Source organism: Myxocyprinus asiaticus, chromosome 13, assembly GCF_019703515.2.
Source record: "Myxocyprinus asiaticus isolate MX2 ecotype Aquarium Trade chromosome 13, UBuf_Myxa_2, whole genome shotgun sequence".
Classification (NCBI taxonomy): domain Eukaryota; kingdom Metazoa; phylum Chordata; class Actinopteri; order Cypriniformes; family Catostomidae; genus Myxocyprinus; species Myxocyprinus asiaticus.
Window position 1 is genome coordinate 45,539,436 of NC_059356.1, and position 22,890 is coordinate 45,562,325.

Below are 22,890 nucleotides of genomic sequence, written 5' to 3' on the forward strand. Positions count from 1 at the left end.
GGGGTGCGGGTTTGGTTGGAACCACTCCCAGTTTCCGGGGAGCAGGTATAGGGCGAGAGGGAGGAGAGGGAGGGACAAGAGGAGGAGGAGCAAGAGAGATAGAGAGAGAGAGATATGGACTGCTCGCCGGCTTCCGGGTAGGCCGCCATGTGGGCTTCGGCCAGCTGGACGGCGTCATCCACCGACGTGGGGCGATGGCACTGGACACATTCTGCAGTTCTTCGGGGCAGCCGAACAGTTAGTTGCTCCAGCACCATCAGCACGATGACATCTTCCATGCCGCGGCCTTCCTTGGCTAGCACCCATTTCCGGCAGGCATCACAGAGCTGCTAGGCAAACGCAAACGGGCTACCGGCTTTGCTCAGGGTGGGGGATTGGAACCGCTGCCGGTGTTGTTCCGGTGTGCGGCTAACCCGTTGCAGGACAGCTGTCTTCAATCTTGAGTAGTCCAGGCAGTCCTCAGCTGGTAGTTGCTGTGCCGCGAGCTGGGCCTCCCCTGAAAGCAGTGGCAGCAGGTGGAGGGCCCATTGGGTTCGCGGCCAGCCGGAGGCATTGGCCAACTGCTCAAAGAAACTCAAGAACACCTCCGGTTCATCCTGGTGGCCCATCTTTGTGAGCAGGAGGTGCGGCTTCATCGCTGCCTCTGGGGTAATATTTTGCCACATAAGCACCTTGACAAGTTTCAATTTCAAAACAGGACACACATCCAATCCCTCTGCTACTGTTCGATCGAGAGAAGAGGATGCAAATTAGCCAAAACGAACCTCAATGTGCAGAACATCCTTATCAAATTCTACATTAGTACCACGATAAGTTAATTGGCATTTGTTTTGCATTTTCCTCAGAATCTGTATCGGTTCCTCAGAATCTGTATCGGAAATCCTTATATACACTGTCATCAGTGTACACATAAATGGTGATTGAATGGTTCTGCATCAAGTTATCTTCAGGTGCTTTGGCCTTTATTACACCTTCTTTCCAAGCTGCTGCAAATGTCTAATCCTCAGAGATTTCTTTCTCTAGAAATTCTGTCTCCACAAGGTATGCCATGTTCTCTGTACAACCCTCATATTGGTCATCAACAGAATTCAGCTCCATATTCAATGGAATTATCTGTCCTTCAACCGCCACTCTGTGATCCTGTAATAAAAGGAAGGGACCCACTTTATATTAAGTGTCTTTAACTACTGTGTGCTGAAGCATTATATACAATGTACTTATGTACACGTGTTGTTGCGTTGTACTTACATTTAAAGTACCATAATTGAATTGCATTTGTGATTACACTGTTAACCCTACCCCTATCCAACCCTTACCCTAACCCCTAAACCTACCCCTACTATTTAACTTATCAATACCTCAACCTCAGTTGCAGCCATGTGAATCATGTGAGAATTTTGCAGAGCAACATGTAGTTAAAAAAAAAATACATTGCATTGTATGTATTTTAATGTTAGCGCAAAGTAGCTAAAGACACCTAATAGTGGTACCAAAGGAAGTATTGACATGTGTTTGTCAATATTCATTTCTGGGATGTACACATTGAAGCTTACCTGTCTGAGGGCAACTTGAACAGTTAAAATGAAAATAAGCGCTGCAATATTCTGCATCATGATTTAGTAAAAATCCCTCTGATGAACAACAATTAGGTTGAACCTGGAAATTAGGTAATATAGACTAGTATAGTGCAGATTCTGAAAGACAACATAATACAAAATAGTTTCAAATCCAAAATCGAAGATTGAATTGGAATATGTGCACATAAGATTTGCAACAGTGCAACTAAACCTGTGATGTGCACATAGAACTGTTACAATGTTCTGTTCATTAACCCAAACATTACCTGCATGAGAATATCTAGGAGTTATCGACTAAAATCACTTAACTGACCTTTTCAGGATTAAAGGTGCCTTCAGATGATTTCTGTTGAACAGTCGGCTCTATGAACATGTTCACACCTCATTTAAATACAATAACCAATAGTCATAGTTAATATTTCACCCATGGGACTTCACTGTGTTGGAAGTGAAGAATGTGAAAATGTCATTTAAATTGTGCCATCGATTACTAGACATCATGTTAAATTAAAACAATGTGGGAATCGATATCAAAGTGAAACCTCTGTGTGTGTAAAGAGGCAAATTCTGAAAAATGCAACTGCCTTTTAACTTCATCTTTACGGGATGTATTGTATTTAGAACTGCATTTCAATATGACTGCATTTAATGTTAATGATTGGCTATTAGGATGAAATGGTGATGGGTGATTGCTTTGTTCTCAGAGCTTATAAATCTATAACAAAATTGTCTTGTCCAAAACAAACATAAAACTGGCTTAATATTTAAGCTTGTATTCAGGTATTACGCTATGAAAATGCTGCAGTTAGTTTTCATACCCGAATGCTGGAATGGGCCTGTTGGGTCATATTTCGGTTTTGTTGGTTTCAGTTTTTAAAACTTGTACTGCAGTGTCTTTTTAACCCTTCCTTGGTTTTAGCAATCAGTTGCCACTGTTGTACTTACAGGGTCGAATTGACCCTCCTTGATTAATTATAGTTACAACCAATTTTCCCCCCAACAACTGATCATAAATCATCAACCTACTAATTACTAATTTCCTAGTTCATATTTCACTCATTTTATGTATGATAAATCAAACATTTATTACTTAAGATATTAATTATAATTACAATTCTGTTGTTTTGAGTTGATGTCATTTTATGAAAATCAAAAACAATGAGTCATTTTATTTTTTATTTTAATTTTTTTGCTCAAAATAAATGTAATTTGCATTTGTTCAACATTTTTATTTTCAAACAGGTGTGTTTATATGCTTATTAAATCTCATGTGAACCTGAAAAACAGTTTAATGAACAGTGAATTAACATGAACTCTTGAACAAATAAACAAGCATTTGTGTCTGTTGTCAGTAAGTGTTTATGGATGTATGTTTGTGAGTATGAGTTTGTTTGTGAAAGAGAATGAGTGAGAGATGTTGATAACTGAGCAAAGTTTTTAATGTTTTTGCGTGTTTGTGTTTGGGCGGGTGTGTGTGTGTATGTACAGTATGTATTGTGTGCATGTATATGTGTGTGTTTGTTTGTGTGTGGCTCTGTGTGTGTTTGTTATTGAAAATGTGTGTGGTGTGTGTGTGTGTGCAATTATGAGTTTGAGTGTATGTCTGAATAACATTATGAACTGTTTTACTATTTTACAGCTTTCTCATAAGTATTATATTAACAGGTCAAACTTACCCTGTAAGAACAATGTATAGTATGTAGACATATAGCTCTTTTTGTAAAGATGTGAAATTTAATAAAAATTACATCCTCAGGTTCAGATCATCTCCATGTGTCTTGAATCCTGCCTTTGTTGTTCCTCCCACTCACCACCAGAGGTCTCCATCACCTGGGGATTGACTTTAACTCTCTGGACTCCATTTCCCATAATCCCCGTAACTGGCAATGATTACCTGTTCACCTGTTTCCAATTCATGCAGCTATTTAAGTCTCACTCTCACTTGCTGTCATTGTGAAGTCTTGTTTTGCCCTAGCTGACATTTCTAAGCGTTCTCTGAGTTTTTGAATTATCTGTGTATGATCCTGGACTGTTTACCCTGTTTTGACCCATTGCTGCCTGCCTACTACTTCTTTCTTGACGCAGAAGCCTCAGCTGGGCTCCCCCATTCGGGGACGATTGCCCAGTCGCAGGCTGATGCGGGAATGACGGACATGCTTTCCCGGGCGGCCGCGAATGTCGGGCTAGAGTGGAACCATCTGCTCTGCCCCGAACACTCGCGGTTCAATGATTGGTCCCTGGGCTCGCGCCGCCGCTCAAAGCAGTCACACCCCGCTCCAGTGCCTTTCTTCCCGGAAGTGCACGAGGAGCTGACAAAATCATGGGAGGCACCTTTTACTACCCGGTCCCGATTTCTCAGTTCCCCCGCCCTCACTACCGATGGCAGGGCGGCCAGGGGCTATACGGCGATTCCCCCGGTGGATAAGACGCTCGCGGTACACCTATGCCTGCAGAGCGCCGCCACCTGGCACGGACACCCAAAGCTCCTGTCCAAGCCGTGTAGATTCACGGCCAAAGCCTACAGTGCTGCTGGACAAGCCGCCTTTGCCCTGCACGCCATGGCTCTCCTGCAGGTCCACCAATCCAAGGCACAAAAAGAACTGCACGAGGGTAGTTCAGCCCCAGATCTGATGCAGGAACTGTGCTCGGCAACTGACCTCGCTCTCCGGACGACAAAGGTCACGCGCGGTCTCTCGGGCAGGTGATGTCCACATTAGTGGTCCAGGAGCACCACCTTTGGCTCAACCTGGTCGAGATGGGTGAGGCCGACAAGACACGGTTCCTTGCTGCCCATATCTCCCAGGTATTAGTTCAAATACATGGCTTCAGCTCATTGTGGTAATTAACACATTAATTAACACTATTAGTTCATATAATAAGTTGTTAGGGAATTAATCCACGATGACACATTTAATTAATAGCAATTCATATATGACTTAATATTTTAATCAGACAGACTCTTTATTAGTTGCTGATGTGGCAATCATTAATAAATGGCTTAGTTAATCATGAGTCATACATTAACTCAATATTATCTGTGCATTAGTTAAGCATGAATTAATGCATATTATTGCACCCATATTGTAAAGCGTTACCAAGATATTTCTTAACATAGCATCCAGATTGTTCAATAAAGTTTTTTGTTTATTTGTTTTTTCAACAGGCAAAGTTGTAGTAGTTTTGTGTATCTGTATGCAAACAAAATTTTCATAATTGTTTGAATAAATAAAACAGGCTTCTTATACTGAGAAAAAGAACTGATAAAATATATGAATATTTATGACGTGACTATTTTAATAATAAAAACAACAATAGCATTATAATAAAAACAATAATAAGTATAATATAATAGTAAGTATAATAGCAGCAGTACAAACACTTTGTCATAACATTGAGGGTGGTGGCCCTTGGCTTTGTATTGTTGACAGAATTTGGCCCTTGGTGAAAACTAATTGGGGAACCCTGCCATAAACCATGTTCTTCTATTCTATTCTATTCTATTTGCAAAAGGAATGTTTGGGAGTATAAAATGTATATTTCCTATTGACACACTAATGTAGCAGATATAAATAACCATCTTAAGACAAATGTTTTTGGGAAACATCTTATGTGCAGACTTTTGCACAGTACTGTAGATGAACACCATTATTGGAAGTTGTGCCAGAGAATTTGTGTAAGTGCATCAGGTAGTTTAGTTACCATCTGGTTTCTTGCCATTCCATACATCTTCTTTCAAGCTTCTGCAAATGTAGAATCCTCAGAGGTTTCTTTCTGTAGAAATACTGTATTCACCAGGTCTGGCATGTTCTCTGTACAACCCTCATACTGACCATCAACAGAATTCAGTGCCATATCCAGTGGAAATACAGGTATAGGTCCTTTAGGGCCTTTAACAGCTCACTGTTTTCTCCTGTAGGAACATGGAGTAATGACACTTTACTTGTTTAGGGACGCAGTGCACATTCACAATACACAATTTCCAATAAGTTGCAATATTTTTGTTAACTGACCACATAGATATTTGTTGCTCTTTGGTTGATCATGATTTCCTTTAGTTTTATTGGATGACGTAGGCTGCATCGCATCACATGTGCACCGTATCTAAATGCTATTTAACCACTAATCTTTCATATACGCTAGATCTGTTTTGCATTTAACTCGGTTCATTCAATGCAAGTGAATGGTGGATTACCTTTATGCTGCCTTTATGCTCTTTTTGGAGCTTCAAAGTTCAGATATTTCCAAAAAATCTCAATTTGTGTTCTGCAGAAGAAAGAAAATCATACACATCTGGAGTGGCATGAGGTAGGGATGGGCGGATTAATACTAAAGTATCGATACTTCCGATTCTGATGTGGTATCAAGAATATCGATCCTCACATAAAAATATCGATTCTGAAGTTTTTTTTTCAGTGCACTGAAGTCAGTCCTTCCAATATTCACCTCAAACTGCTGGATCTTCAGCACATTTCAGCGGCTTCTTCCCCTCTGCACCCGTGGAGTGCAGAGAATGCTCCTGGGCGCTTCGGCAGAACAAAAAAAAAAAGAGTATATTCTAAAAGAGTATATTTCCTAACAGGTGGCACTCACGGAACGTCTTTTTAAAGATGCCCTTCCGTTTGTGTATTTTTCCTGGTTGCGGTCGTTATCTCTCTGCTTCTGTCGGCCACAATCACTGTCTTACGTGTCTGGGCGCTGCCCACTTGGAGACATCGTTCGTGGATAGGTCATGTCCTCATTGCGAGAACATGACTATGGCAACACTGCGGTCGCAGCTTTCCTTCGTAAGAGGGCAAGCCACCCCAGCGGTTCCCCGCCTCGGTCCTTCTACCTACGGGTATGAGGCCACGTTGGTTAGCACTGGGGGCAATTTGGGGACTTCAATGGGAGCACCTCTGCCGGGTAACCACCCACGGACCTCCCATTCCTCATCACGCTCCCTTGCCCTGATCGGGAGAGTGCCGGCTCATCTCAAGGTGAGTTCGACCTCTTATTCAGAGCCTGGGAAGATGATAAGCTCTCAATCGCAGCAGCGGAAAGCGGACTTGTCCAGTCTGACGCGGAGGCTTCGGCTGGGCTTCCTCCTTCGGGTATGGTTGACTGGTCTCAGGCCGACGCGGAGCTGACGGACATGCTTTCCCGGGTGGCCGCGAGCGTCCCCTGAACCCTTGTGGCTCGATGATTGGTTCCTGGGCCCAAAGCGCCGGCTCAGTCCCAGTCCCTTTCTTCCTGGAGGTGCATGAGGAGCTGACGAGATCATGGGGGGCACCTTTTACTACCCGATCCCGATCTTTCAGCTCCCCCGCTCTCACTACCCTTGATGGTGGATCGGCCAGGGGGTATTCGGTGATCCCCCAGGTGGATAAGGCGCTCGCGGTGCACTTGTGCCCGCAGAGCGCCGCCACCTGGCGTGGGCGCCCGAAGCGCCCATCCAGGGCTTGTAGGTTTACGTCATCTCTGACGGCTAAGGCCTATGGTGCCGCTGGACAAGCCGCCTCAGCTCTGCAAGCCATGGCTCTCCTGCAGGTACACCAAGCCAAGGCGCTAAAAGAGCTGCTCAAGGGTAGTTCTGACCCGGGATTGATGCAGGAACTGCGCTCGGTGACCGATCTCACTCTCCGGGCAACGAAGGTCACGGCGCGGTCTCTCGGGCAGGCGATGTCCACCCTGGTGGTCCAGGAGCGGCACCTTTGGCTCAACCTGGTCGAGATGAGAGAGACTGACAAGGCGCGGGTCCTTGACGCCCCCATTTCCCAGGTTGGCCTGTTCGGCGACACCATCGAGGGCTTTGCCCAGCAGTTCTGGGCGGTGAAACAGCAGACGGAGGCTATTCAACACATCCTGCCCCGGTGTGGCTCAAGACCCCACACCCCGTCTGCTTGTCACCAAGGGTGTCCTCCTGCAGCAACAACACCGGCTCCGCATCAGCCCACCCCCGCGGCCCAGCCCCGATGTGGAGCCCACCGCAGGAAGCAGATGCCACCCGTCTCACAGCCGGCTGTCAAGAACCCGAAGAAGGCTTCGAAGCGCCCCTGAGATGGGCGACCCAGGGACAAGGAGACTCGGTACTCTGGAGCTGGTGGACAGACCACTCCATCCCCCGGTGGAGGGCCAGGAGGAGAATATTTTGTTCCATTTTATTTTACCGCATGCCCAAGAGGCTGCTGTACCCAAAAGTTCAACAAAAAAGTGGTTTTCTTGTTCCCTGGGTCACATATCCAGTGCGCGCGGCCGTTGTCATGACCATCGTCCACCGTCCCATTTCAGCAGGTTTGGCACTCCAGCAGCAGGCCCCCCACCCCTGCGCGCCCAGCTGTGGCACGAACGCCCACACCGGGTTGGTTACAACGGACTGCGGGGACGATATTCCTCCTCCCCCCTCCCCGGCCAATCTTATGGTGGGTATCAGGAGCCAGGTAAGTGCGTCGATGTCCCTGGACTCAGCACGGCCACGGGGCTCAAGCCCCCTCGACATGGCACCTTAGGCTCCGCCCCACCGTGAGGCCCCACCCGCCAGTACGTGCGAATTCCCCTGAGGAAGGACCTTCTTTCTCAGGGACGGGGCACCATCTGGCACCCATGACCAGACCTCTGGAATCTCCACATCTGGCCCTTGGACGGGACGTGGAAGACCTAAGTGGCCTACCACCCGCGGTGGTAGACACGATCACTCAGGCTAGGGCTCCCTCTACAAGGTGCCTGTACGCCTTGAAGTGGTGTCTGTTCACTAAGTGGTGTTCTTCCCGATGTGAAGACCCCCAGAGATGCGCAGTCAGATCGGTGCTTTCCTTCCTGCAGGAGAGGCTGGAGGGGCGGCTGTCCCCCTCCACCTTGAAGGTGTATTTAGCCGCCATTTCGGCGCATCACAATGCAGTAGATGGTAAGTATTTGGGGAAGCACGACTTGATCATCAGGTTCCTGAGAGGCACTAGGAGGTTGAATCCCTCCAGACCGTGCCTCATCCCCTCGTGGGACCTCTCTATAGTCCTTCGGGGTCTACGGGGAGCTCCCTTCGAGCCCCTGGAGTCAGTTGAGCTTAAGGCACTCTCTTTGAAGACTGCCCTCCTGACTGCACTCACTTCCATCAAGAGGGTAGAGGACCTACTCTCATGTGATCCTGACACCCCAACAGGGCTATGTGCCCAAAGTTCCCACAACCCCATTTAGGGATCAGGAGGTGAACCTGCAAGCACTGCCCCGGGAGGAAGCAGACCCAGCCTTGGCATTGCTGTGTCCGGTGCATGCTTTACGCATCTATTTGGATGGCATGCAGAGCTTTAGAAGTTCCAAGCAGCTCTTTGTCTGCTTTGGCGGACAGCAGAAAGGGAGCGCTGTCTCCAAACAGAGGATCGCCCATTGGGTCATTGACACCATCGTGATGGCATATCATGCTCAGGACGTGCCTCCCCGTGGGACATCTGCAGAGCAGCGGGCTGGGCAACACCCAACACCTTTGCGAGGTTCTACAATCTCCGGGTTGAGCCAGTCTCGTCCTGTGTATTGTAAGGTACGAGCAGGTATGTTCCGGGACAGCTGGCTGGGTGTATCACTTGGGCATAGTGCCTTTCCCCTCCCCTGAGGTGAAGACATGTGCTTTGACTCCCAGTCGTGTTCACAAGTTGTGATCCCTGGATGACTTTCCTCCTTAGCCCTGTGGCAGACGAGTTTGCAGAGAAACTCGCTGCCAGCCCAGTACATATGCTAACTAAGCCCTGTACTGGGGTAGGTGCTCCACATGAGCTGGTTCCTCATAGGTGAACCCATGTGATATATCTGCCACTAAATCGTTTCCCTGTTGGTAAACTGCGTCTTCCTTGGGCAGAGGGTCCTCTGCCCCCGGTCACCGTGTGTGTAGAGTTCCTCCCCTCTTGGGTAGGATCTACCATGAGACTTCTCCACATGACATACTTCCAACAAGACTCGGTAAGTCCATGTAACATGTTTCCACTCGAAATGCCCCCTCCTCCGGGTGGGGTGTGGTCTCCGTGGTGTCTACCCCCCCCCCCCCGATGTAGACACTTATTCCACTCTTTTTGGGGAGAAAAAAGAGGAAAAGAGGCCACGGCTGGGCTAGCCTGTCCCTATTTGTTGGGCAAGTCGACTTGTTCCCAAAGAGCCATTAGACGCTCATAAGAACGTTGGGGGAGGTTACGTGAAGGCCTGGTGTGCTGGCTACGAGGCACTCAGCGGTCTGCCCATCTTGTACCGCCAGTCCACGTAACACAGTTCAGCTTATTGTGGCGTTTCGTATAGGGACCCCTAGTGTCACTACATTGACAACGTTGAGTGAGTGACAGATAGGGAACATCCTGGTTACTTTCGTAACCTCCATTCCCTGATGGAGGGAACGAGACGTTGTGTCCCTCTTGCCACAATACTGAACTACCAGCTGAAATGGCCGGGACCTTGTCTCGGCTCATCAGCACAAAACCTGAATGAGTGGTTGCGAGCCAGTTCGGGGGAGTGGCATGCAAATTCCCATTGGCCTTTTTTCAAAATCAGAGGTGTTTGGGGCTCCTGCATACATTGACACAACGTCTTGTTCCCTCCATCAGGGAACAGAGGTTACGAAAGTAGTTCTTCTCTTTTTGGCAGAAAGCAAGGTATTTATACAATTAACCATGGTTTTACCACAGCATTACTGTAGTATCCATATTGGTAACTTGGTTTTAATAATAGTAACCATATAATAATATCTATGGTTAATTTTGAGGTTTTATATGTGGCTTATACTCGGAATTTTTAGGGTAAACAAAGCAGCCAAATAATTTTCTGTTTAGGCCTATACATATATAACAAAAAAAATTAAGAAATAATTTAAGTTACGCATTTTTTATCAAATTCAATTTAATAGAGGTATCAGCATTGGTATTGAGATCGGCGATATTGGCCTAAAAGTACTTGGTATCGGATCGAAAAGAAAATATGTGATATCGCCCATCCCTAGCATGAGGGTGAGTAAATGATAAAATAATTTTCACATTTGTGTGAACTAAACCTTTAACATCCAATCCACAAACCACAATGACGGTGACACTTAACAACTGAAAGAGATGCACTATAGGCCAATATCACATGACACACAACTCAAAAGAGCAACAAACACAACACCACCAGTGCAAATACAGAAATAATCAGTAAATATTAAAACACTAGGCCTTGTCCAGACTGCCACTAAAAATCAGATTTTTTGCATATCCTGATTGTATCCAGATGAGTTTTTGATAGTCTGGACAGCAAAAAACCACATGAAATCTGATTTTTCCGAATCTGATTCAAACCACATTGGGAGGTGGTTTCAAATACGATTGAAATCAGATTTTTACAGATGTGTCTCAGTCCAGACGCTCTGGCTGCTCAAATCGGATTTCAAAGTGTCTTTTGCGTCACTCTTAACGTGACATACTGTGATGACGTCGAAAATCGGTGACTGCAGCACAGAACATCACAATATTTACCAGTCTCCTCCGTCGCTGAGTTTTTCTTGTGCGACGGAGGAGTTCTGCACCGCGACTGGACAGGGCGCTTATTTGGAGAGCGAGATGATGCACCTCCATTTCTCCCGCATTTGTTTTGAAAGCATCGTCATGTGGGTACGCCTACGTCATTACCAAAGCAACCCATGCAGATAGGTTGGTTATGTCTGAACGCGCAAATCTGATTTGATCACTTGCAATTAGTGCGGACAGTCTGTCTGAAAAGATCTGATTTGAGAAAAAATCCAATTTGCCTGCAGTCTGAACATAGACTAATTCATAATTTTACTCATGCCGCAGCGCATGCTGGTAACCGAGCAGCAAATGTACATCTGAGGTGCTTCTCATTTTTTAAATTGTGCATCCTCGTTTCCTTGCTTCACCCTCTAAGGAAACGAGAAAAGGATGGAAGGAAAGGAAATGAGCACAGAGGAATCGAAGCATGAAATGTCCTGCTTTCTCAAGTGTGACTTCGGACAGCAGCTCGGCGTGCTTGCCGTTATGTTATTGAAATTTTATTTATTAATATATTCATAATAAAACAAAATAATTCAATATGCACATGGCAGTGGTGGCTCAGTGGTTAAGGCTCTGGGCAAGGCCCTTGACCCTATCTGCTCCAGGGGTGCTGTAACATGGCTGACCCTGCACTCTGACCCCAGCTTAGCTGGGATATGTGGAAAAAAAAAAAGAATGTCACTGTATATGTATAATGTGTGATAAATAAAATTAATTAAATAATTTTTTTTTTTTTTTTATTAAAAAAAAAAAAAAACATTTAAATAAAGGATGTGACAATTATGGTTTATTTAAACCACAGAGGTGAAACATGAATTAAAACTGTTGTGTCAGATGTGAAGGCGGAGGACAATTTATGTGCGTCAGGTGCTTTGACTAAAAAATCTTCTGGATAGGAAGCTCCTGAGTTTCCTCGTTCAAGCATCCTCAGTAAGCTTCCTCCGTCCTTGCCTCCTTGCGGTTCATTTAGAGAATTGATATGTCCTTCATGATGGCAGACTTTGATCGATTTCCTGGTCACGGGCTCGAGGATGGAGGAGCGAGGAAACGAGGATGCATGCTATGAAATTAAGTTGTGGCAAAATGTTCAAGAATTATGTTGCATTAGCTCATTTTAATTAAGTAAATTAAGTAAATGTTGTAAAAACCATCATGTCCATTTATTCACATAAAACACAACATTGACTTTACTTTTGTATGACACCTTTTGTTTTAGAAAGGCTGTATGCAAGGGAGTCAATGGTCATAAATATTGATGTACTCCACACCTAGGGTGACAAGGGCCCACCCCCTAATGGGGCTACCTATGTGGAATGACACTGTGAGGAAACAAAAAGAATGTGAGGACACTAAAATAAAGATTTTTTTGTAGTTTATTTACAAAAAAGTGCACAATATAATAAAATATAATTAATGAGGGTCAAAGGAACATTTTTGAGCACACAGATTTTTTTGGTAGTTTATTTCCAACAAAGTGCACAAAATAATCAAAATATTAATAATGTGGGTCAAAGGCACATTTCTGAGCACACAGATTTTAACAGTCACACAGATTTGTGCCATGCCTTGAAACAGTCCCTGTTCAACAGAAGACACAAGTGAATGTCACACGCCTGGCATTTGCAAGGTGTTTGCTACTTCTTGCCATTTGCAATACATGCAAATCCGAAGACTGGCAGTGGCAATATTCCTGGCATCGGAGGTCAGCTCAGTTCCTGGAACCGGTGTTCTGACAATCTGTGTTTCCTGCTCAGGATGTGCTACCAGAAGTAAAAACAGTGATTTGTCAAGTTAAAAAAACACGGGTAGCACAAGTCAAGAGGCATGAGAGTACCTGTCGGTATGTACTACAACAGCATGAAAAGTGTTAAAAAACCTAGGTAGCACATCTTGTCAGGCAGATAATACCTATCAGTATGTGCCTCCAGCATAACTATCATGTAGTGTTATATGGTGTGAGGCTATACTAAGCCATAACCCTACCCCTAACCCTGCCTGATCTCACAGTGAAATCGGATAGAGTAGACTGACATTTCTTTATTCAAAATCAGTATACGTTGACCAAAATTTTGAAGCACTGCCCCCAGTGGCCAAAACGGTAAGTGTTGTAGGGCATATGGGCATGTGTGAGCTCCATTTATGTCCAGGAGAGGTCGCCAAAAGCTAGTAGTGAAGCAAGTTGCTTTCAGCTTTACAGGACGTTATACAATGAAGAGAAAAGCATACATTTATAGATTCTATCCCCCAACCCAAACCCAAACCTTACCTTAACCATTAATGTAGTAAAAAAGTAATGTTAGAGGGAAAAGTGAAACCTCCAAATCATGCTTGTCACTGATTATTCAAATGTGATTGCTGCCTGGCTTTGAACCTTAGTCTCCCACACAGCTGAGGCAATGCGCTGCCAATCGCGCCAGGTGGAAATGGAAACACATTGAAACAACTGCAAAGATGTCTGATAAGAATGCTGCATGTCAGTGCGTCGGCACACAGTCGCCGATCCTAGGGTACCGAAACTATCGGAAACATCATGCCGACTTTATGTGTGATCATGTTGCTAACCCCAAATCTATGCGATTATAGCGTTGGTAGCTCATCCTGATAGGTAGCATATATTTTCAGGACATCGGCACATGGTCACTCGTGCAGCCACATTCCTAAAAAGCACAAATAGTAGTAAACAATTGTCAGCATACATTGTCCAAAGAGACATGCATAAATGGACTGGAACCGAACATGAGGATCTCGAAACACTTTCCAAGTTGAACATCTTTCCTGACAAAGCATTTAAATAAAACATTGCTTAATTTGAGAGACGCTTATAAGAGAGTAAGACACAACAACCAAAGACCTCTACCAGCTGTAAGGGGTTGTTCACACCAAACGCTTTTGCAACCATCCATTTGTTTTAAACGCACGCTAGGCGAACATCTTTGTTTCACTTTGTTTTTGTTTATTCAGTGTCACGTGTTTTTTAGATGCTATATCTAATTAAAAATAAACTTAAAAAGCATATTGAGACACTTGATTTCTGTTAAACTGTATTTGTTGCACTGTGTCTAGCCTTTTTTAGTGTAAGAAAGTGACCGATTTGAAGTCATTGTCAGTGCTTGGCACAATTTCAAAATTCGAATACACAGTTTTAGCATTCGAATGTGCATTTTTTTCCCCTTAAATTCAACGAATATTCGAAATTAGAATTTTAATTTGACAGCACTACTGTCTTCCTCTTATCTGTATGACCATAAATGACAGAGTATTTTAAATCGTTGCTGTTGTTATAGAAAAAAATCTAAGTGATCATGCTGGCACCTCCCTCGACTCCAGAGGGCTGATGTTTATTCTTGAGAAATTCTTAAAATAAAAAAAGGCTAATATTTAACATGCTGGGCAGAGAAATAAGAAATAAGATGTTATATGAGGTAATTATGTTCTTTTGCCTATATTACCAGACTGACGTTCTCGCATTTTCTTAATATCAATATTTTGAATATTATCCTTGCAATATGTCCCTACCAACTTTCATACAAAATTATGCCCTTGAATTTTACCACATTTATGTGCTGAAAACCCCTCAACTCTATTGAAACCACTGCAATGTTCAAACAAGGGCAGCGACGTGTTCAATAAGCAATTACATTTATTATTAATAATAATTTACAAACAATTCTTCTGCTTAGTAATATATTTTATTGCCAAACAATGCATTAAACTGGCACATTAATGTTGAATTCAACTGATGTGCGGTCACAAGTTCAGAATCAAGTTGATGACATGTTATAATTGAATCACATTTAAGAAAAGCAAAAATCAATGAATAGAGATGCAAAAGCTTGTGAACAAGAAAGATAGACATCTGGGACTCGACTGATGCAGCTGGACAGTTTAGGTCACCTCTTTCTCAAACTCATGGTGCCAGTGATGCCACAATACAGTTCAGGTTACTTTCTGTTCCAGAACTTTTCAGCTTATACACAGTGTCACACCAGGCACCTTCCTCACATCTTTTCTTGATAGCAGTGACATTAAACTTCTCATATGGAGGAATCAGCACCTCTTCCTCACCAGGATACACAGAATATTTTGCCACATAAGCACCTTCACAAGTTTCAATTTCAAAACAAGATACATTTCCAAAACTCGTTTTTCGATTGAGAGAAGAGGATGCAAATGAGCCAAAACGAACCTCTTTGTTCAGAACATCCTTGTCAAATTCAACTTTAGTACGACGATATGTTTTTTGGCATTTCTTTTGTGTTTCCCTCAGAATCTGTATTGCTTCTGTTAACAAAAACTGAAGTGAATACCATGCATATGTCTTGTTTATGTATTTCTGTTTATCACTACGAGTAGCGTCATTGAAATCCTTATATACATTGTTACCAGTGTACACATAAATAGCAACTGAATGGTTCATGGTCAAGTTATCTTCAGGTGCTTTGGCCTTTATTACACCTTTTGTCCAAGCTGTTGCAAATGTAGAATTCCCAGAGGTTTCATTCTCTAGAAATACTGTCGACACCAGATTTGACATGTTCTTTCTACAACCACAATATTGGTCATCAACAGAATTTGGTGCCATATCCAATGGATATGTCTGTCCTTTAACAGCCACTCGGTCCTGTAGCAAGAGGAAGTAATGATAACTTTATCATCAGTATTAATATGAATATACTGTACATGAATACTTATGTGCATTCAGTCTGTAATAGGAAAACTCAGAATGCAAGCTTACTTGTCTGAGGGCAACTTGAGCAATTAAGAGAATAAGAGCTGCAATATTCTGCATCCTGATTCAGTGAAAATTCCTCTGAATTACAGCCAATGGAGATCAAGTATTATAGAGTAATATACTGCAGATGCTGACAGACAACATAAAATACAATAGTTTCACAAATCCAAAATCTAGACTTGAAGACTTGTGCAATTTTATACTTTACAAAAGCAGATAGCAAAATTCTGTCAAATATGCAACTAAACGGCTGCGTTATGGTCATGTAAGTGTTATATTGTTCTTTTCTCTATCCCAAACATTACCTGAGAACTAATACTGCTCTGAGTTATCAGTTAAAATCTTACTGAGAGACAAAAACTCTTAACTGACCTTTCCAGGAGTAAAGATGCCTTCAGATGATTTCTGTTGAATGTTTTAGCATTTTTATAACTCTTTTCTATATAGGAAGTGGTCAATGTGGAAATTTTAAGATCGATATTCAAGATATATGCATCTCTCGACCAATTAGCTAATGTCAGTTAAATGACTCATTCACACCTTGTGTAGGACACAAGCTATAGTTTCACGAGAACCGTTTCCTACCACAATACGACCTGTCAGATATAATTTTACTCAGATAACTTCTAAGTGTATCTGTTACAGGGTTCCCACTCTTTTCAAGGCACAATTTTCCATGACATTTTGTGCCACAAGGTTGTAATATTTAAGCAAAAACACACAAGAGGTCATTAAAACTGTGGGATTTTTATGACTGGTTTCAGTGATTCCATCCATGTTTTATGCATTGCAAACATAAAGCCGTATTGGTGGTAGCATCGGTATATGCAGACTCCAAACACTGAATTATTGAAAATGTACATTTGAGGTGTAAATGCAGCATCACCGTGGTACTACCTCATCGTCATTGTCTAAAGTTTACAACTCAATGTTTTTATAGTTAACACTACAGCAGTGTTGGAACGAAACTACTTTAGCAGATATTTACATCCATCAATGCCTGAAACAAATGTGCATTTATTCAGAGAAGAAACATACGTCATTAACAGGAAATTATTATTATTTATTTATTTTATTTTTATTGATCACACTAATATGAATTTGTTGCTCACTGGTTTATCATGCTTTAAGTTTTTATTGGATGATGTACATCTTGTTAAACGTGTATCTATATCATGTATAATTGCCATGTAATTCTAACATTTTCTGTATATAACATCCCATGACTGATAGCTGGTGTGTGTGTTCTGGCACACTATGGCTGCCGTCGCATCATCCAGGTGGATGCTGCACACTGGTGGAGGTTGAGGAGAACCCCAGGTTCACTATGAAAAGCACTTTGAGTGTAGAGTCAGAAAAGCACTATATAAGTATATCATTCATTCATTCATGACATCTTACAAACCCCCTTGATAGGTGGCAAATAAAGATGTGAAATAGGCTAAACAGAAATATGCATGCAACAAACCACAAAGTATTTAAAGAGATTTATTCCAATATTAGACAGTCTTTCATTATTAGTTCAATTTTTTTGATTAAATAACAAACGAGTTATAGTGCATATTTTTAAGGGAATGTTAGGGATCTGCTAAAAGGCAAATATAAACATATCAAAGAAAGGCCATTTTTGTCATTGTTAGAGGAAGAGCAAGGCACTGAATCAGTGTTTATAATAAAGGGAATTAATTGTACTGCTGTCAGCATTGTGTGGGAGGACATTTGTTCATGTCTAGCACCTTATTGTTCGTGTTTAGTTTAAAATTACTTGTCAGTTTGGAAAACTGTAGGACCAACAGCATCAAAATTACATTGCATTTCAAAAACAATTAATAAATACCATCATCAAACTAATTAGTCACTTTTGACTAGTACTTGTGTGTCAAAGAAAAATGATAAGACTTTGCCCTTCATATTTAAAAACATTCACAACTATTTTTCTTTTCAATATATGAACTATTATATAAAATAGAACATTTGAATCTATTTACATTCAATTATTGAAATGATGAAAAATATTATGTTGTATATACAAATAATACTATTTGCTATTTGTAACATTTGTTGACCTACAGTCAGAAACTGTTTGCAAATCAGTATTTATGTGCTTTAAAAAATTGTAACGAAATCATCCTGCATCTCCAGCCGAGTGTGGCCACATACCACAGCAGTTTAACATACATAGATACATATTACACATGCAGTCACTGCACTTTTCTAAATATGAATCTCAGTCTCATAGATGGTAAATGTTTTTATGATCACATCCCTCATAGTCAATCAGCTCAGAGTGCTAGAAGCACAACAAGATCTCCTTCTGTGCTCCTTCACTAGTAACAGATGCATGGATGACATTCCTAAACATGAATTTAACAATTATGAAAGTTAAACCATTTCCGTAACGCTACTCAAAAGGTTTTAATGCCAATAATTAGCCATGCAACAATTTTTTTCATGCAACCTCAAACAGAAATCTAAAACTGTTTGTGTGTGTGATTGTGTGTATACCTGCTGATATGAACACTGAAATCTCCTTTGATAGTTCCAGGTGCAGCTTCAGCAGGGTCAGTGTCGCCCACCAGCATGCGTGATGACCTCACTACATTATGCCCCTCCCACACCTGCAAACAAACTAACTTACTAACTTTGTCTTGATGACAATATATGACTTTGCAATGTTGTCTTGATTGTTGGGCTAGCATTCGTAGAGGACACTTTGGGATTGATTCAAATTTGATTAATCATTATTTAGGATCATGCTTCCTCTTTTCAGGTTTAGAACAGTTTTTACATTTGACATTATTTGGAGCAGAGCACATGGAGAAGTTAAAGGAAGGGGACTTTTCTTTTTCTAAAGGAGGGAAATTAGAGTTGCTGTGTTCAGAATAACATCTACAGGCCTTGCATGAGGTTGGCCCACTCTACCTACTACTAACCACCTCCAAAACTATCTGGCCCACACACTGAGTCCTACAGCCTGTTCTACTAACATATACTAGGCAGAAATACTAAGGATAGCATGGTAGTGATCTATTCTGAACTTAGCCATAGCCAACAGCACATGACCAAAAACAGGCAGAAATAGTAAAAATACTATGGTAGTACGCTATTCTTAACTTAGCTAATAGCATACTATAATACTAGGAAGAAAAAGGTAAAGTAGTATGGTAGTATGTTTTTCTACTCTTAGCCAATAGTATACTCCCATATTAGGCAGGAAGAGTAGTATGCTATTCTGAAATTAGCCAATAGCTTATTACTACTGTATAATAGACAGAAATAGTAAACATAGTATGCTATTCTGAACTTAGCCATTGCCAACAGCATAATACCATAAAGGCAGAAATAGCACAAGTAGTATTGCAGTAGGCTATTCTGAACTTAGCCATAGCATACAACCATATTAGTAGGTAGAAATAGCAAACGTAGCATTGTAGTAGGCTATTCTGAACTTAGACATTGCATACAACCATACTAGGTAGGCAGAAATAGCAAACGTAGCATTGTAGTAGGCTATTCTAAACTTAGCCATAGCATACAACCATACTAGTAGGTAGAAATAGCAAAAGTAGTATGCTGTTCTGAACTTGGCCATAGCTAACAGCAAACTATCATAACAGGCTGAAGTAGCACAAGCTCATCTGGACGAGCTCACAGATACTGTTACATAATATATCAGTTTTTGTGAGGATATGTGCATTCCTACTAGGACTTTTTAACAGTTAACAACGACAAACCATGGTTTACAGTGGAACTCAGGCAGCTTCGTCAGGCCAAAGAGGATTCTTACAGAGTTGGGGATAAAGTCTTGTACAATCAGGCCAGGAACACACTGAATAAGGGAATCAGAGTGGCTAAAAGAAGATACTCTGAGAAGCTGAAAACAAGTTTTCAGCTAATGACCCTGCATCAGTGTGGAGTGGCATGAAACAACTTACGAATTACAGGACTCCTGCCCCCAACCCTGTGATGGACCAACAACTGGCTGACGACCTGAATGTGTTCTACTGTAGATTTGAAAGGCCCAGTCTCACACCCCACACCCACTCTGACCTTCACTTCACACAAACACCAACACCTCGTGCAACCCCCCTCCTCCCCCCTCCTGCTACTCAACCTGCACTTAAGATCTGTGAAGATGATGTGAGCCACGGCTTTCGACAACAAAGGATAAGGAAAGCACAGGGCCCAGATGGCGTTTCACCTGCATGTCTTAGATCCTGTGCTATCCAGCTGGCCCCCATCTTCACACAGATCTACAATAGATCACTGGAGTAGTGTGAAGTCCCATGCTGCTTCAAACGTTCCACTATCATCCCCATCCAAAAGAAACAAAAAATCACAGGACTAAATGACTACAAACCTGTCGCCCTGACGTCTGTAGTCATGAAATCATTTGAGAGCCTGGTGTTGGCCCACCTGAAGAACATCACTGGACCCTTTCTAGATCCCCTTCAATTTGCTTATCGAGCAAACAGGTTTGTGGATGATGCAGTCAACATGGGATTGCATCATATCCTGCAACATCTGGACAGACCAGGGACATATGCAAGGATCCTTTTTGTGGACTTCAGTTTGGCTTTCAACACCATCATCCCAGCTATACTCCAGAATAAATTACACCAACTCTCTGTTCCCATGTCTATATGTCAGTGGATTACTAGCTTTCTGACGGACATGCAGCAGCTTGTGAGACAGGGGAAACTCATTTCCAGCACCTGTACAATCAGCACTGGTGCTCCCCAGGGATGTGTGCTCTTCCCACTACTCTTCTCCCTCTACACCAATGACTGCATTGCCAAGGACCCCTTTGTCAAGCTCCTGAAGTTTGCAGATGACACCACTGTCAACGGCCTCATCCGAGATGATGATGAGTCTGCATACAGAAGGGATGTTAAACAGCTGGCTGTCTGGTGCAGTCAAAACAACCTTGAGCTGAACACGCTCAAAACGGTGGAGATGATTGTGGACTTTAGGAGGAACACCCCAACACTGACCCCCTCACCATTCTAAACAGCACTGTGGCAGCAGTAGAGTCATTCAGGTTCCTGGGCACTACCATCTCACAGGACCTGAAGTGGGAGACCCACATTGACTCCATTGTGAAAAAGGCCCAGCAGAAGTTGTACTTCCTTCGCCAGCTGAGGAAATTCAACCTGCCACAGGTGCTGCTGATACAGTTCTACTCAGTGGTCATTGAGTCTGTCCTCTGCACTTCAATAACTGTCTGGTTTGGTTCAGCTACGAAATCAGACATCAGAAGACTACAAAGGACAGTTCGGACTGCTGAAAGGATTATTGGTTGCCCCCTGGACCCCCCCCCTCCCCCATACACCTCCAGAGTGAGGAAAAAGGCTGGAAAAATCACTCTGGACCCCACTCACCCAGCCCACTACTTTTTTGAACTGTTGCCTTCTGGCCAACGCTTCAGAGCTCTGAGCACCAGAACCGTCAGGCACAGGAACAGTTTTTTCCCTCAGGCTATCCATCTCATGAACAGTTAAATTGCCCCACTGAGCAATAACTATGTGCAATACACAGTTTAGTCTTTCTTATATTTATCCAACACATTCAACCTCTTCTGCCATTTCATTCCTCTGAAAAAAATAAAAAACATTTGCACTGTACATAACAGATTTGTATTTACACTGTACATAACAGATTGTATTAGATTTGCACTACCCATGTGTATGTGTGTATGTATGTATGTGTGTGTCTGAACGTATGTGTATAATTATTTTTTATTTTTTATTATTATCTATGTCTTGCTGCTGTTTTTGTAAATTCCTTGTATGTGTAAGCATACTTGGCAATAAAGCTCATTCTGATTCTGATTTTGATCTATACCATATGGCATACTCTTAAAATAAGGCCTTACATCTACTACCTTAACTAATGTGACACAAAAATGTGTTATCAATGACTTCATGCCTCATTTTATGAGTAGAACTCACACGAGATCAGTAAAAGAAGCTGTTTTTACCAATAGCTGATGATTTAAAATAATACCGTTTGTATGCATTAGATAATGTGTCATTTGTAATATTTACCTTTTGCATTCATGGTGCCAATGCGCTAACACACTATATGCAGCTATAATATGCCATGGTTAAACTTTGTGTCAGTGTCATCATAAATTACAAAAACAAACACAAACACAAGAAAAATCACACTTTAGGCAAATGTGCGAATGGCTTTCAGCTGCAGATGACACATGAGTGAAGAAACATTTCAAACAACAGAGTGAATAGGCACTTAAGAGTATTCAAGTAAATTTGATTCTTTGTGTAGACTAAATTAAAAAAAAAGTAAAAAGAATTAGCATTTCATATTCTTGGAAAATGTCTCTATGCGAACAATCATGCATGTGTAGGTATGTTTGCACCAGCTCGCTAATAACTCTGCATGCCGGTGTGTTCCTGACTTGACTGATAATGATCTTGACTGACTGAAGAATGTAAACAGGATTAGCTGTCGGCCTCAAAGTAGGTGGAGCTCCAGGTCACACTTACTGATGACATGGACCAATGAAAGTAAGAAGGTATTTAGCAGTCGGTACAAAGTTTTCCTGGAAATTCATGCTGGCAAGCTGTTACAAAGCACCAAAATAATCTCAAAAACACCTTAGTTTTGGCCAAATTTGTTTGAAATGATGTAACACCCATTCATTCTTTGATTTTGTATGATGTATGATTGTATGCCTATAGCCAACAGCATACTATCATACTAGGCAGAAATAGTAAAAGTAGTATGCCATTCTGGACTTTGCCATAGCCACTAGCAATCAACCATTCCAAGCAGAAATAATAAAAGTAGTATGCTATTGTAAACTTAGCCAACTTGAACAAACTACCATACATGGCAGAAATAGTCAAATGTAGTATACTATTCTGATCTTGGCCATAGTATACGATTTTACTAAGTAGAAATAGTAAAAGTAGTGTCCTAATGTGAACTTAGTCATAGCCAAAAGCATACTACCATACTAGTTAGAAATCATACAAGTCTTAGCCATAGTCTTTCCAACACCATTTCGCAGCTTTTTGATTGTTCCTTACCATGGCAACTATGGGGCCAGAGGTCATGTAGT

At 42.2% G+C, this 22,890-nt stretch overlaps 1 protein-coding gene and 1 pseudogene across 1 annotated transcript; both read right to left on the minus strand.

The window, feature by feature from the left end:
- Positions 1–591: 591 nt before the first annotated feature.
- Positions 592–2,425, minus strand: LOC127450996 (T-cell ecto-ADP-ribosyltransferase 1-like; annotated as a pseudogene).
- Positions 2,426–14,820: 12,395 nt separating this feature from the next.
- On the minus strand, positions 14,821–15,935 carry LOC127450275 (NAD(P)(+)--arginine ADP-ribosyltransferase 2-like). The gene is made up of 2 exons (XM_051714241.1): positions 15,807–15,935; positions 14,821–15,692 (listed from the first exon to the last, which is right to left on the minus strand). Exons 1-2 carry the CDS (start codon positions 15,858–15,860, stop codon positions 14,979–14,981), a joined length of 768 nt encoding a protein of 255 aa, XP_051570201.1. The 5' UTR covers positions 15,861–15,935; the 3' UTR covers positions 14,821–14,978.
- Between the last annotated feature and the right edge of the window lie 6,955 nt (positions 15,936–22,890).